The 16,935-nt window shown below is 40.2% G+C and overlaps 1 protein-coding gene across 1 annotated transcript in view; it reads left to right on the top strand.

Moving 5' to 3' along the window:
- brinp1 (bone morphogenetic protein/retinoic acid inducible neural-specific 1) overlaps nt 1-16,935 on the top strand; it is a 140,005-nt gene that overhangs the window by 61,851 nt on the left and 61,219 nt on the right. Inside the window, exon 3 of the mRNA XM_080419286.1 lies at nt 13,768-13,958. Within this exon, the coding sequence (XP_080275412.1) occupies nt 13,768-13,958 (191 nt within the window). The remainder of the gene's footprint in view (nt 1-13,767; nt 13,959-16,935) is intronic.

Raw genomic sequence — 16,935 nt, 5'->3', positions numbered from 1 at the left:
GCTCGTGCGGTCGGGCCCAGATTGACTCTCCACAGTGTGTATGAATGAACAGGCACGGGGCAATGGGGGGGCGGGATATAATAAAGGACTGTCATTACATCATTACGGTACAACCATGGAGACATTTGGGCAGTGAACGCATCGACAAGTAGTGTCACTAGTGGCATCTTGCCATCACTAGGACACACATAGTGTGACAATGTGATAGCCTAAAGGTCAATTCATAGTCCAGACGTAGCATACACGGACCAGACTCCGCTGGGGTCAGCAGGGAGCCACAGACTAAACTGATGCTTCAGCAAACGTCTGCCTGGGCATGTCCGAGCAAAGCTCTCATTTGTGAATACGCGTGCCCAGCATTCACATAGCAGCATGGCTTGACACAAAACAGTTTCACATCGACATGCACATCGCAGTGAAAAGCTGTTTCAGCTGTTCTGTCTTTATACTTGGAAAAAGTAATGAGCTTTGCGTGCTTTCAACTTGTAATTGCTCCAAAAATACAACCGGACATAACAATAAGCAAGTTTGCCAATTATAACAAAACTATTTCACAATCATTTAACACAAATTATCCTGGGTATAGATAATAATTCCATGAAATTGTGGTCAGTCTTGGTTCTTTCTCATTTTACCTTTTTTCTAAATACAGTAGTTCCTTCCATTCTAAAGACATACGGACATCACACCACTAAAGCTAAAGAAGCTCAAATCACACCACATTGCCTCTTTGTTTTAAGTGGGAACTCCACATATAATGAAAGAAAATAAGTCAGTACCATCCATGCGGAAAGACAAAATCACTATACTGTCAAAAGTGATTCTTGGGGGAATTATGATTAGTGGATCACAGTCTCCCTTAACCCTAATAGCATGCCACTTTTGTTTTATTGAGGCCTTCATGGTATGCCACTATCTGAGCCAAATTAGCAAGGTTTTGCATAAAACACAATGGCAGGCATTCAGTTGATCATGCCACAGGAATGTTTTTTGAGCCTTTGTAAATAAGGTAGCACGTTGTCTTCTAGTGATTATGGAGTGTCTATCTGTTGTTGTTGTTTTTTTCCATCAAGAAATTACATTCAATTAATTTGATGTGCTATTTATATCAGGATTATTTATTACTGTTTATGTCCTATGATGTCACATTTCAGTAGGTGTTCATATAATATTGTACAGTATGTGACAGTCAAACAATATGTTTTTTACTGAGAATTAAAATACTTAAAATACTGATTAACTGGAACATCTGTCTTTTGACTGGCTGTCAACATTGCTGCCGGTAATGCAACTACTCCTTTGTTAAACCCAGCTTTCTATTGGCCATATTTACCCACAGGCCATTTTGCTATTAGAGCTTTAATCATTCAAATAAGAAAAAAAACGGATGAACAGATTGAAACATGTATAATAGTAGACTGATATTTCACTTCCCTGCGGGATAGATCTCATACCAGGTTTGAACACCCTGGTTATATTCGGAACATCCCTCTTTTAATGTCACATATTATTCCTGATGGTAAATCAAATCTCTCTATGGGGTGACTTTCAGAAGCAGTTGCTCTTTTCACTTGAAAAGAAATGTGATAAGATGTACAGTATGGTCGGTGGATGTGCCTTTTGTAAAATGGTTAATTCCTACAATCTGTCGGAAAAGGCTAAAGCTGCCTGATAGAGTTTTGTTATCAGCTCAATGTGGCGTACTGTACAGTATATCATGGATGAATGTCTTCATGTGAGGCCGTGCCATAAGCTTTATCTGCAATGATCAATTTTCATACAGTATGTATGTTGAGTCAAATCATTTGTGGTTACTGTTACTGTAGACTGAAACATTTTTTTTAAAATAAAACAACAATGTGGCCGAATTATATAAGCACACAAAGTGTCACAATGCGGCATGCTGTGAGGTTATAGATCGTCTATTTTCTATTTGTCGTATAGGGCTTAAAGGGGAATACCACTCATTTTCAACATTGAACTATGTCTTTAATACACCTTAGAACTGAACTGAAATAAGAAAAAAGTCCCCCCCCGCCTCTACAGTATGTTGCCTAGAACTGGAGAATTGATTGAGGTCATGTGATCAGTGACATAGGCATAGTGTACGTTTGGCTCCGCCCCCTCAGCCAAAAGTACACCCTGCGTATATCTCTGATCACATGACCTCAATCAATTTTCCAGTTCTAGGCAACATAGAAGGGGGGGGGGACTTTTTTCTTATTTCCACACAACAGCTCTAAGTTGTATTAAAGACATCAGTTCAATGTTGAAAATAAGTGGTATTCCCCTTTAAGGGGTTAAGGTATTATATAAAACCTATACACCTGCCAATTACATTGAAGGAATATCAAGAGCTGCAGTTCCTTAAATAAAGCAAGAATAGAAAGGTTTCATGTCGTCCCCAGGAGCTTACTCTCTTGCATCCTCTCTTGCAAACATGAACTCATGAGAAACAATGAATGAAACTAAGTCAAATATGGATAGTGGAGAAATCACACAATTACAATATAGAAATGCAATGCGTGTTAATCCTATGGGAGGTTGTGTTTAAGATTATTTTCATGCAGCTTTCACATTGTTATCCCGATAAGAGGGTTTGCATGCAGATTTATCCTGAAAGTTGGCAGGTATTTGCAAGTGCTGTTATCAGATTTTTGTCTCAACTGTGTAATAGAATGAAGAAAGCATCCATTTTAAAGTAGACAGCAAACTCGCAAGGCAAATTAAAATATCCACTTATATCTTAAGTTGATCAAAGCACCATTTCCTCCATATGAATCAGTTGTTGAGAATTGTCTTGTTTTTCTTCAGTTTGCCTCAGTACTGTATGTTTTAGCTGCATTTGCACATTTATATTCATTCTCTGCATTCTCACTTAAAGGGGAAATCCACCCATTTTCAATATTTAACTATGTCATTAATATAGCATAAAGGAGTTGTGTGGAAATAAGAAAAAATTTAAAAAAAAATTAACATTGCAAAAAAAATTAACATTGCAAAAAAATTAACATTGCAAATTACACTGTGATGACTCATCATGGTGTAATTTGCAATGTTAATTTTTTTGCAATGTTAATTTTTTTTGCAATGTTAATTATTTTTTAATTTTTTTCTTATTTCCACACAACTCCTTTATGCTATATTAATGACATAGTTAAATATTGAAAATGGGTGGATTTCCCCTTTAAGAGTGTCAGACTGACTGTGACTGCCTGGGTCATGGCACAAATTAAAACATTACACTTCATTACACTTGTTGTGTGCTCCGAAAATTACTTTTGTGCAGGCTTTTTCCGACTCTGGGGCTAAAATAGAAGCAGACGTGCTCAAGCCACCAGTACACTCATTAGAACAAAAACGATCTCTGGTGGTGAGAAATGTTCTCATTCTGATCCAAGTGAAATCTGGTTGTGTTGTGATTACGCTAATGTTTGTCTCAGCACTGTTTAGTCAAGTAAACATGAACAGTGGAAGTGCTGGGAAAACCACTGGGAGGGAATTAAAGAAAATGGCTGCCCAAATGAGTGCTTTGGGGAATTTGCAGAGTACAGCTAGCTGCTTCTCCATCATCAAGCAATCTGTTGCTAAAAATGCCATTACATGTCTTGGCATGATACAAGGGTTTACTGTGGATATTGTATGATTGTGGGTTAACCACTTAAGCTATGTATACTTTGTTATTACAAATAGCAAAACTATCCATTCTACAAGCTCACAACCTGTCGTGGTCAGGATGAGTGTAGAACAGGACCCAAACGCAGGACGACAGAGAAGGCAGAGCAGTTCAACTCAAAAAGTCTTTATTAAACTAAAGTTCCTCAAACAGGCAAGTACAATAACAGACAATTGAGGCAAGCACCCAAACTCATACACACACACACCAACGTAGGCTTTCGGACTGACAAGTACATGGAAATAAAGGGGTATATATAGACAGGGACCTAACTAGACACAGGTGAACTCAAAGTACAATCAGCACAATGATTGGCTGGGGCAAACAGGACACAGAGACAAGACAAGTAACAGCTACAATAAATGTCACAAACAGCCAATGTCCAATTGCTGAGGAGTGTTTCCAGCAGAGCTCGGTATGCATAGTTTAAGTTTTGGACAGTGATTTAATCCTATTACTGTGTGTGTGTGTGTGTGTGTGTGTGTGTGTGTGTGTGTGTGTGTGTGTGTGTGTGTGTGTGTGTGTGTGTGTGTGTGTGTGTGTGTGTGTGTGTGTGTGTGTGTGTGTGTGTGTGCCAGACAGCCCGGTCGACGTGGAATCATTGCCACCCACAACCATGAGAAGTTGATGTTTACGTTGTTTCAACTAAGCTCCTGTATGTGTGCTAATGCCACAATGTAGATTCGAACAGTACATGTGTCAATGTGCGTGCTAGTGCCACTGAGATGATATCCAAAACGCCCTCCCGCTCATAAAACGCAGTGTGGACACGGGCCCTAAATGAAAGTCCTTTATAAGTTTGTATGTTCTGCCGTGTGTGTGTGTGTGTGTGTGTGTGTGTGTGTGTGTGTGTGTGTGTGTGTGTGTGTGTGTGTGTGTGTGTGTGTGTGTGTGTGTGTGTGTGTGTGTGTGTGTGTGTTGTGTGTGTGAGCCAAGTGCAGCCAGTGGCTAGAGATCCCATAGCCTGAACTCTGAATCACCTGTGTTTACACAAAAAACGCGAATAAACAGCAAATATTTTGGGAAAGTGAAACACTAATGGTCAATGCCCGTGTGCAAGTTGAGATCAATTGCTCAACCCACTGAGAAGAACCATGGGGAACAGAGAGACTGACTGACTGACTGACTGACTGACGGACAGAGGTTTCCTTAACACATTCCATGCCAGAGTTTAATCTCATAATGTACTCACCAGTGCCAGCGTTTTATTGTTGTTTTTTTGTTTTTTTCATGTCGCCACAGACCTCGCTAAATAAGTTAAAAGTGCGCGTTCATTTGGTTCTAAACACACAGCGGATCCGTGAGAAACGGCCAGCGAAAACAGTTTCCAAATGCGAGCCGCCATCTTGAAGATACAGCCGATCAACGGTAAACAGTGATCAGCGAGGAGAAAAACAACAACCGAGAAAATCGAGTTTTAAACAGGATCCCAGACAGGAAGCGGATACGATCGAAAAAACCGGAACCCGAATAATTCTGTTTCCGACCGGAAACCGGAAACGGAAATGGATCAAAAAAATTCGGAAAGTGCACCTGGGGCAAAATCAATGGGAATCGGCGGTTCGCGTAGATCTACGCGACTGGCACGCTGCGGCTTTAAATAGGTTCGCGTAGATCTACGCGATTGGCATTCAATGTGTTAATATGTAATTGGATTAATGTATTCCTACACACAGATTCATTGACGAATTGCTTAAAGTCAGATAATGGTGAAAATCATCCTTCTCCTCTCCCCTCCAATTGCAGCTGCAATGCCATTTATCTCCTCTTTACTTTCTTTGAGCGGTCATTAAACTGTGCTTGGAGCTGGGAAATAAAGCACTGAATCATATCGCAGGTTCCATCTGCTGGCCTGCCTAATCTGGGGCAGAAGGGCCCCAATGCATATGGCTGCCACATATGTTTGCTGTGCTAATCGGCAGAGCCGGTGCCATGAAGAGGATGTACTTACGTAAAATGAATTGATATGTAAGGGAGAGGGACATACACGGTTGCAGCAAAGAGGGATACAGTGGGAACCAGAGTGAGGGAGGGAGATTTTGGTTGCTGCAGCAAATCTGATAATCGTTTGCAGTTCTCTTGGCATGGTTATTATCACATTTGCTGCAGGTTGGTTGACTCCATTTGGATGTGTGTGTGTGTGTGTGTGTGTGTGTGTGTGTGTGTGTGTGTGTGTGTGTGTGTGTGTGTGTGTGTGTGTGTGTGTGTGTGTGTGTGTGTGTGTGTGTGTGTGTCGTGTGTGTGTGTGTGTGTGTGTGTGTGTGTGTGTGTGTGTGTGTCCGTGTTCTGTGTGCTTCTGTTTGTTTGTGTATGCATTTGCTTCATACATGCACTATCATGCACCTGTGCGTGCGTGTGTTTGTGTGGTATGTGTGTGTGTGTGTGTGTGTGTGTGTGTGTGTGTGTGTGTGTGTGTGTGTGTGTGTGTGTGTGTGTGTGTGTGTGTGTGTGTGTGTGTGTGTGTGTGTGTGTGTGTGTGTGTGTGTGACAGTGTCTTGCAAAATAAAGTATTGGAACAAAGGTGTTAGCTGAATCAGCATACACCTGTGTGCATGCATGCATGTGTGAGTGTGTGCGTGCGTGCGTGTATGTATGCGAGAGCTGCGAGCCTCCCTCCAGAAAAGCACTTGCATACATTTCTGACTTTGAAAAATTGGGATGTTTGGTTTTTTCTCAAGAAAGGCTTCTGCGATGCTGAAATATATCTACTGTATATCTGATAGGGACAATAGGCTGTGATTTATGGGATTAAACAAAGCAAAACAATAATGGTTTTGCTCTTGTCTGGTGGGAAAGCTTATAGTAATGCATTTCTGTCAGAACCCAGACCTGATCAGAATGCATCTTGCACTGCACTACTACAGTACTACAGTATCAGTTTCTTAAAGGTAGGGTAAGTGGTATTTTGTTCAAATAAGCGTTAAATAGCTCTATACTCTGATAGCACTCATTGATATAGAGTGTTTGTTCAATAACAGGAGTCTCCATGTCTCTCCAGCTCTTTATTAAACGTTGGGATACCAATTTTATCCAATCATGATAGAGAATTCTCACTGGATACAGATTAAACAAGTGGAATTGGAAGCGATGACACAAAGAAATGAGCAGACACAATTGGAACTGGAACGCTATAAAATTGTAGCCTTGTTCCCAGCCTTTATAAAAGCCCTGTCACAACATAATGCAGAGAGTATAGGGGTGGGACATCCGTCGTTGTATTTCCCCAAAATTATAATTGTTTCGACCAATCACAACACCCGTTTCATTCACGGAGAGTGTCAACATCATTTTCTTGGGCGGTACTTCCGCCAAATTGAAGCTGATAATTGGGTGCTCTCTCCTGATTGGCTGGAATTTTGCAACCCACCTGAAAATGTATTTTCAGTTTATTTTAGAGCTGGGGAGACAGGGAGACCCCTGTTACTGAACAAACACTCTATAGCAATGATTACTATCAGAATATAGTGCTTTAACCTTTCAATAAAAAACGTTTTGTTTTAACCAAAAAAGATCACTTACCCTAACTTTAACCACTTAAGTCCTATATACTTCATGACCGGGATCCATATTCATCTCCTATGAATATAGATTATTATGTTAAATGTGACTCAATCGACAGTCCAAAGACAGAGAGGGAGAGAGGGCTACTATAGTGGTATGTGGAATAGGGCAGTAAAAGGCATGCACAGGCAGATTGAAGCCAAGCTGATCTTCTCTCACAGAATTGGAACTAAGTAATAGGTCAATTTATGGGGCCCAAGGAGCTATTCAGGGCTAAATCATTGTGAGAGTCCTTGAGACCCGGGATGGGATGGAAAGGCCTGGAGGAAAGCTATGGGTGGCTGTTACATTATACAGCTCTGCACTCTAGTAAACATCGTTATTAAATAATATATTCGATAATATTAAACGATGCAATTTTTTTATTAGGCCTATGTTGATGTTCATATGTTTCTATCATTTACATATATTTTTATATTACTGTTCTACATGAAACCCTTTTTTAACATGTCAAATGCTATTCAAATCAATTAGATTACCCCAATTCTTACTGTTTCAACTAAATACAATGTATAGAACCATTACATTGAGTGACTTATTTCTCAATTATCATTTTTAACAGCAAATAAAACATTTTGCAGGGGTGAAATACAGTGCATTTTATATTCTACACACCTGTGACCAACAGTTAAAATAAGAATTGTGCTATATCTACAAATTATTCATTTGTTCAAAGATTTATTTTTGCCATTTTTATTCTTAATTTCAGAAAAAAACAAGGGCAAAGAGAGAGCAGAGACATGCCAGGCAAAGGCAGGGGTTAGAACCTGTGTCCTCACGCTTATCAGGAGCAGATGGTCTATGCACTAACTGGCTGAGCCACAGGCACCACTGTATTACAAATTATACAGATTTCAACTTTTCTAAGTAAGATAGAGCATCCAATTATGTTGATCGTGATCATTTACTACAGACGGACGGACAGATGTGCAGACAGACAGTCACACATACGAGATTTCACTCATTCATTGTAAGTAATCTTCAGTGTAACGTGTTATAGCACTTTTCAAACCACTGTTACAATAGTTTGACAAGCAATAAAGCAACAAAGAGAATGTTATGGAAATTGTGTTTGACCGTATATGATTAGATTGTTTGAAACACCCTGTCTAACGCAGGCTAGAGGTCCTTTGTTCACTGACTTGTTTAAACATAGAAACAGCTGACGGTGCTCATTATAACGTAGGGCCTGTAAACCAGGTCTCAACCTCCTTGGTTGATGGTCATTATGACCCAGCCAGGTGACACCTCAGCCTGTTCCACGGATGTCACAGCGCTCAGATAAGGATCCACCAATGAGAGCTCTCCTGCTCTCCCCCCTCATTTAAGGTCATAAACACCGCTGTTTCTATGTCACTGAAGTGTATATATTGTGTAGGAGGACAGAATGCTGTAGAATTTTATATCCGGATGCTGCCAGTGTGGTTCTCATGGGAGCGCTCCCATTAAAAAGAGACGGTCTCATCACATTCTGGTCTCATCCTTGTAGAAGTCATCTCTGAGTCATATTGAGATTTCTACGACAAACATTATGTGTTTTCAGAATTGATTTAAAAGATACCATTGCTTTTTGCCAGTGTATACCCCCGAGGTTTTTATGCTCCTTGTAATTCACATGATACATGTATTCTGTACACAGAAATGGTTTTCCTGGAGAGCTGGCATGATGCTATGTCTGTCTATTCCCCAGCAAATATCTTTGATGGTATCGAGGGAAATATGCCCACGATGAAACCACAGGTTGTTTTATTCTCATAAACGGTGAACACGTTCATGAACTTCATGAACACATTGGAGTTTATATTGATGTGGCTCAATGAGAAAAATTTAAGATTACTTTTCATTTTTATTTTTTCCGGGAATGCGAGCCAAAGGAAGATAAGCACAAATTGGAATCGATAGTAGCTTTTGTTGTTTAACTGTCCCTGTTTTTCTCACTCTCTCCCTCCCTCCCTCCTTCCTCATCATTTACACACCTAATCTGGAATATACCATATAGCATGGAGCTTATGGAATAAATTTGCCCACACAGACTTGAGTATCAAAGCTTGTTTGATACTCGTCTGGATGCTGGCAATAATGGTCCTATACACAATTTCTAGACACAGCCAGCAGTACAAATGTAAGCAGGCTAACCAACTGTAAACAGGTCAGCTTCTTCCATCATCATTATATAAAGCCAGCATTAATGAAAACATGAACAAAATCTGCATATTTTCTCAATAGAGGAACTTCTGTCAAAAACTTGTTTGAATAAGACGGTAATAACTGCTACAGTACACCAGGTACTACTCTGGCACTCTTGCTTATGGAGTACTGGGATGTACACTAGCATAAGAGGCCTGTTAGGCTAATTGCTGTAGATGTTTCACTGCTAATAGATGGTACATCGCTTACTATATTCACTGTATAAATGTATACTAGCAACTGGAGCGGTTGAACAGAACAAATTCCCTTCGGGATTAATAAAGTATCTATCTATCTATCTATCTATCTATCTATCTATCTATCTATCTATCTATCTGTAGAGTGAATTTACATAATATGTATCCATACATAGTAAGAACAGAGCAAGAATATTATTCTTATTGTGCAGCTGGCTGGCTGTACAGTACATAATATCAGCCTCACTTTACATCCACTTTTGATAGTTTTGCCTATATTTATCTATTAATGGTTCATACATTATGCTAACTCAGTCAATTTAAGTGCAGGGGGCCAGGACAGACCTTAAGTCGTCTTAAGCTTATATTTGTATATTATTTGTAATTATTGTTAGCTGCTTTTTTGTATATCTCTACTCTAACCTGTATGTGTGTTTCATGCATTCTGCCTTGCTGCTATTCCACCTGAATTTCCCTCGGGATCAATAACGTTCTATCTATATATCTACGAGAGCAATGCGTCGTTAACCTTCGAGTTTAGAGTTATCCTTGCCGTTACCCTTCTAGTATCTTTGGCCGCGTGCAGCAGTCGATGTGTTTCACACAAACATACATACACACTCACAAACACGCACGTATGCACTCATTCACACACTCACACTCACACACACGCACACATGCATGCACACACAGACAAAAAAGTTACAATCAAGTACATAGTCGCAATATTATGTAGAGCCGTAATACAGCTCATTATCTAGCTCACTTTACCTTGAGATTTGGTGATGCACAAACAGACAATGCAATGTGCATACATTTTTCCTTCATAGTGGCTTGAAGAGTACTAATTATAAAGGGCTTAGATATAGTTCCAAAGATTGAGAGGGGAATATGTGTGTTTGTGTGTGTGTATGTAAGCGAGCGTATGCGTGTGTGCGTCTATCGGTGTGCGTGAGAGGGAGAGAGAGAGACAGACAGACAGACAGACAGACAGACAGACAGACAGACAGACAGACATAGTGAGAGCATGTGTATGTCTTTGTGTCTTTGAGTCTGTCCTGATTTCTGTTTCTGTGCAGGTGTGAATGCCCACCTGTGAAGTGGTGGGTGTGTGATCATTAAGCCTGCATATATAATACTTTTTTTTCATGTGGTGAACAATTTTCAAGCACGTAGACAAAGGACAATGCAACAATACAGAAAATAGTCTTGAGGTACAGTATTCAGGATGATAGCAAAATCCCAGGCAGAAAATTCAATTAGTGCCTTGTGATGTCTCCTATAACATGATGCAGTTTATTGAAAATCCTAGAAAGCCCAAACATGCTGAATTCGATTTACAAACCTGTCTTACTAAGAGGGTGTCAAAACCTAAATTGGCTCTGAAGCCAGTGCATGGTGTGTGAGCACAGCTGCATGCCAGCAGATTTTTCTGTGAATATTTTTTTTTATTAAAAACAAAATACCAGCATACACTACAGCCATACTGATTTCAGTGCTTGGTGACATTTCATTTTAGTACCACTGACTCTCCTCTAGTGATTATATAATTATAAACCTTGCTGTGAACTTTTGTGCTTAAGTGCAAATTAAAAGGACAGCAGTTGCTCTTTTGGAAGGCTTATTTTTAACCAAAAAATTAATCCCAAGGATATTATAGCGTAAGGGCGCGCTCCCACCGCACTTTTATTTTACCTCTGGGGCGGAATCTGCCAATGCTTTGTCAATGCAAATGCGTGGATTCCTGGTGTTGAGGATTTTTTCCAAGAATCCACGCATTTGCATTGACAAAGCATTGGCAGATTCCGCCCCAGTGGTAAAATAAAAGTGCGGTGGGAGCGCGCCCTAAGGGCACGGCCACATATATGGTTTTGTCAAATTTAGGCAATGCAATAGGTTAGGCAAATTAATAAATACATGAATTGCCCTTAGGCAAAGAAGATGGGTAAAAAGTTAATAGGTAGCTCGGCATAATTAATAATAATTTATTATCTACAGTTATAGCTGTTATCTAGCCGTTTCTGTGACTTGCTGTGAGCTATGTTTACTATTACCCCACCAGCATGAACTTGTCTTTAAATCAATTCACAATCAGTAGTGTTCACGTTGTTTGCAATCATAATGGCAATAAAGAGAAATATCTTAATAGTTATTTTCTCTCTCTGTTTTTTAGCTGTGTGCCCTTGATGTGAACCACACTGATTATTGTTCAGCTTTGTTTTTAGTGAGGGAATTAACATTAAAATTACACTACCCATGTCCCTCAGTAATACAATTTTAAATTGTGTCTAATGATGATTGAACTCTAACACAGTTGGAGTTTCTAATTTAGCTTTGCCTGATATAGCCCCTTGGCAAACAGGATAGTTTGATGCTGCTCTCTCTCTTCCTAGTTAGCAAACACAATCGCAATGCATGGAGTTAGCCCAATGGCTATACTTGGCATTAGACCCTGATTAGATAATATAGAGTCTTCATTTAGGACTTAGAGTCCTGCAGAAAAACCTGGCTGTCAATTCTATCCTTAGGGCAGTGTTAATTGATTGCGTACTGATTGTTTTGTTTTTTTCTCTCTCTCACTTTTTTCCCCTTATCCTTTCAACTGAGTGAGATAACAGTGCCAGTCTGTGTATCTTAAGCCTGATTTATTGTTGCATGCCGGTGGCCTGCGCTGAAAATAGCTGATCTACAAGCTCACAAGTATAAATCAAGCTATATGGCTTGAAGTGTGTGGCAGTGAGCTCAGATGCAATTATCATGTTAGCACAAACATTGTTTTCAGGGATTATTTTGACATTTAAAATATGGCACATTTCAGATATAATAGGTTATAGTAAAGGTTGTGTTTTTCACTTGAAAAAGCTATTTTTGGCAAGTGACAGAAAATACAAATTAGGCTTAACTGTATTTTGAAGAAACATATAGATGCAGTATATATTATACGTGTTATCTTGTATTTTAATTTACTTTTATCAAGATGTTTCACTTGATCATCTTTTTCTCAAGTATTTACATCATAATGTATCAGATCCAAAGACTCGAAGTATCCTATTTGACAACACTGGGTTTTTCTGGAGATGAGATTTGGCTTTGCTCAGGATATAGGTGTATAGATGTATTCACCTTATTCAGGGCACCGCCATTATCTCAAACAGGGGGTGCCATTGAGTTTTTCTCTGTGTGCTGCTTCATTCAATATCTGTTCACTTCCTCCCTAGTAGGCTACTGCAGGTGTAATGCAGGTAATCAGTGTGTTGACAGATTTTGCCAAAGAAACAAGCAGCCAGGTCTATGAAAACAAGCCCAAAAGAAGCAACTAGACTCAGTTTTACCACTTTACGTAGGCTATTTGAAAATAGCAGATCAACAAGCTCACAATGTGTCACATCACGACACGTTATGAGCTTGTAGATCTGCTATTTTCAAAAAAATATTGGGGAAAAAGTAATTTAGAATATTTTTGAAACATTTTAACAAAACAAATCTTGTATGGGGGTCCCTGGCACCACATATTTTCAGATGGGGGTCTGCGACTCTGCGGACACATACATATTAATCTGGGGGTCCTACAAATGTGGGAACCACTGGTTTAAAAAACATTAGAAAGCAAGCCCAATTAAGCAACTACACTTAAAACCCTCCCCCAAATTGCTTATTATAAGCAGACATGGCAACACGGGTAAACAGGAAACTCATTGATATGGGGCTCCCCACCATAGATATAGAAACCTAGATACCTCATTGGCCTCTGCAGTTCATTGGAACGAACTGTATCGCGATACCTTGTATTGCTTCTGCCCTCCGTCTGGAAGTTTCCGCGTGCGGCACAAAAGGGGACGTTCGGTAGGCCTTTGATTGGCCTACCGAATGTCCCCTTCTGTGACGCACGCAAAAACTTCCCGAGGGATGGCGGAAGCTGGTGCGCGCCCGAGATACAGATGCCTCAGAGCCGAAGGAGGTGTCTACCTTTGCTCCCCACCTCCCCTACTCCCCTACCTGGCCACGCCCACAGTGGGCATGGCCAGGCCCACAGTAGGCGTGACCAGGCCCACAGTGGGCGTCACCAGGAATGAAAAGGATAGCATGATTGGCAGTATATAACTATAACCATTGTTTATTAATTGTTTCCGCTGTGTATTTCTGCAGGGAGTTTGCACGTTGGAAGGTGAGGAACACAGCAATTGAGAGGAGGGACCTGATCCGGAACCCTGTGCCGCTGATGCCAGAGTTCCAGCGAAGTGTCCGGCTGCTGGGCCGCAGACCCTCCACTCAACAGTTTATTGACACCATCATCAAGAAGTATGGAACCCATATCCTCATCTCAGCCACCCTGGGAGGTAAAAGAGATTCACTGCTTCCACTTGCTCACTTTCATGCTTGTCCGGATTTTTTTACAAGGTTTATACTAAGGTAATAAAATCAAGTGTAAAGTTCGCCCAAAACCTCATTGACTTCTATTGAGATTTTAATGTATTGCAATTTGCAAATGGTAGAAGGTGAAATAGCGACATCTGCTGATCCATTAATAGGAACAGCAGGCTGAACGAGAACCCGGAAGTCAAACACTGTGAAGACAATTTTCCCCTTGGGGACAATAAACATTATTATTAACACTTGGCGCTAGGTATACTCTTAGCTGCTTGTTTTAGAAGAGAATGCACTTAAAGGGACACTTCACCCAAAAGAAACTTTGTTACAATGGATTAGCCATGGAGACTTGAATTCATGGATTTTTTTTTCGTTTTTTGTCTCATTCCTAAGACAATAATTTGATGACCGGCAGCGGTTCCGGTAGGAGACACAACGAGTCTCCGTTGTGTCTCCTACCGGAACCGCTGGCTACCGGTCCGCTGGTCATCAAATTATTGTCTTAGGAATGAGACAAAAACTAAAAAATATCCATGAATTCAAGTCTCCATGGGGTGACTAATCCATTGAAACAACGTTTTTTTGGGGGTGAATTGTCCCTTTAATACTTCTGGTGATTAGTAGTTTCGTTCTGTAAGTCGCTTTGGATTAAAGCGTCTGCTAAATGACCGTAATGTAATGTAATGTAATGTAATGTAATGTAATGTAATGTAATGGAAGTGAGCTTCAATTCCAGCGAAGGGGGTTATTACAAATAGTTGTCATTGTTATCAGAAGATGAAACTATTAGCTATTCTTTCCACATGTGTAAAAATGACTTTACCCCATAACACTGATTTGTGCTCAAACGTTGCAGTGCACAGCTTCTAAACTTAAACAATAGCTTTAAGGTTTATGCTGATAATCACCCTTTCTTAGATGGAAAGCACTGAAAGTCTGAACACGCGCACGCACGCACGCACGCACGCACGCACGCACGCACACACACACACACACACACACACACACACACACACACACACACACACACACACACACACACACACACACACACACACACACACACACACACACACACACACACACACACACACACACACACACACACACACACACACACACACACACACGGATTAAGCCAGGTCTATACTAAGACATCTCTTTCTAAGGAGATCTCATTTGAAAGGAGCTTTTTTTTTGTGAATAGGCTTAGCCTGTGTCCATGGAACTGGTCCTCAGTGCTTTGTGCTTAGTCCCATTGTCCAATAACAACAGAGCAGTTTTAAATATACTTTCTTTACTTGGGTACTGATACCTCAAACAGAGGAACTGAAGCTTGAAGCATTTAGCAGGCAAAGAACTGCTGTAGCAGTCTTTTTTCCCTTTTTAAATCTAGGAGTTCACTTGAATGTCAAACACTTGGCTTTAATAATTCAGCTAAGTCGTAGAGAGGGAAATCATGGGTGGGGGTTTAGAGTTGCAATATCATATACACAGCCCCGCAAGGTGATTCACCCCGAGACACTAATTATGGAAATCAGAAATATGATATTCTGGTGAAATATTATATGATGGTAAAATATAAATAAGTGCAGCCAAGCCTAGGGAGAATGATTCACCGCTGCCACAGATGCACTGGGTGATTAAAAGTGGGGGATAAATGAGAAAATGGTGAGTCACAGAAATGATTACAGACTCGGTATACATCTCATTCTATCCTTTCTCTCCTTTAACAAATTTAGCCCTATTTTTATGTAGCTTTAGCTATTTGAAATTAATTAGCCAATCTACTAAGCTTGAAACAAAAAAAACATTAAGAATCTTCAAAAGTTTTGAAAGATTTAGAAAATGTGTCTGTAGTGACATGCCCAAAATAGGGATGTCAGGGTTAATGTGGTTAAACTTCCTGTCCACATATCCCTTGGTGTGGTTTAAATCCTCAAAATATCTCTGTTCAATAAATGTAGCTTCTCATCCCCAAAATGTCCCTAAGCTTTTCAGTACTCCTTTCTTTGCTCTTTCTTTGCCCTCATTTAGTATTCCATATTCTATGAATTATGCATAATGTTTGATCCTCCAGAATTTGGGTAATCCAGAGTATCCTCAGACAATCCACATCAAACGTACCTCGATGAAAACAATGCAGGTGGGTGTCGAGTCATGGGGGAACACTTGTTTTGTTTCACTCAAAATTCATGCATAACTTCCTCATTCATTTAGTGAGGCTCTGATTGCCTGAGTCGCATGCCCCGCGTCAAACCAGTTTTCAGTGAGTGCTAGTTTGAAGACCAGACGTTAGTTGTAAAACTTTATGCTTTGGATATGCAAAGCACATCTCGGCATCTCTTCCTTCTATATCTTTTTATTTTCCTGGGTCTCTCTGACATGGACAATTTTTTGCTACTTTTATCTAATTTCTTCCCTCTCTGGCTACCATCCTCCCCAGTGTCTCTGCACATCATCTTCAACCTTGAGGGCACTTTGTTGAGATTTACAGCCCAGTATGCCCTCATCTCAATCTCAGGCTTTCCCCCCCATTAAAGGGCACCATTATATGATAGGAACTGATATACCTGTGGAGTAGCAGTGTTCTGAAAGCAGGCCCTTCAGGCTACACCAGCCCTCCATCCCACTCCAAGTGCACTAGTACATCTTAAGTGATAATGGGAGGAATGGATGATGATGCTCTTCTCAACCATTTCTGCTTCATGAGTGCTATGAACCACTGTGGAATAAAGTGAAGTGTTGTGTGTGTTTGTTTGGGGGGGGGGTTAGGGTTAGGTAGGGTGGTGGTGGGTGGTGGGTGGTGCTGTCACGATCATGACATTTTACTTGACTATTAATTGTCACAAATGATTGTGATTAACACTATAATTGTGTTTTACCATTGACCATTGGAACATAAAAATTACATTTCTGTTTGGCTTTTAGACTTTGTAAACAAAA

Source organism: Gymnoscopelus braueri (assembly GCF_963280865.1).
Source record: "Gymnoscopelus braueri genome assembly, chromosome: 22".
NCBI classification, from domain to species: domain Eukaryota; kingdom Metazoa; phylum Chordata; class Actinopteri; order Myctophiformes; family Myctophidae; genus Gymnoscopelus; species Gymnoscopelus braueri.
This window is presented reverse-complemented; position numbering and strand designations above follow the sequence as displayed.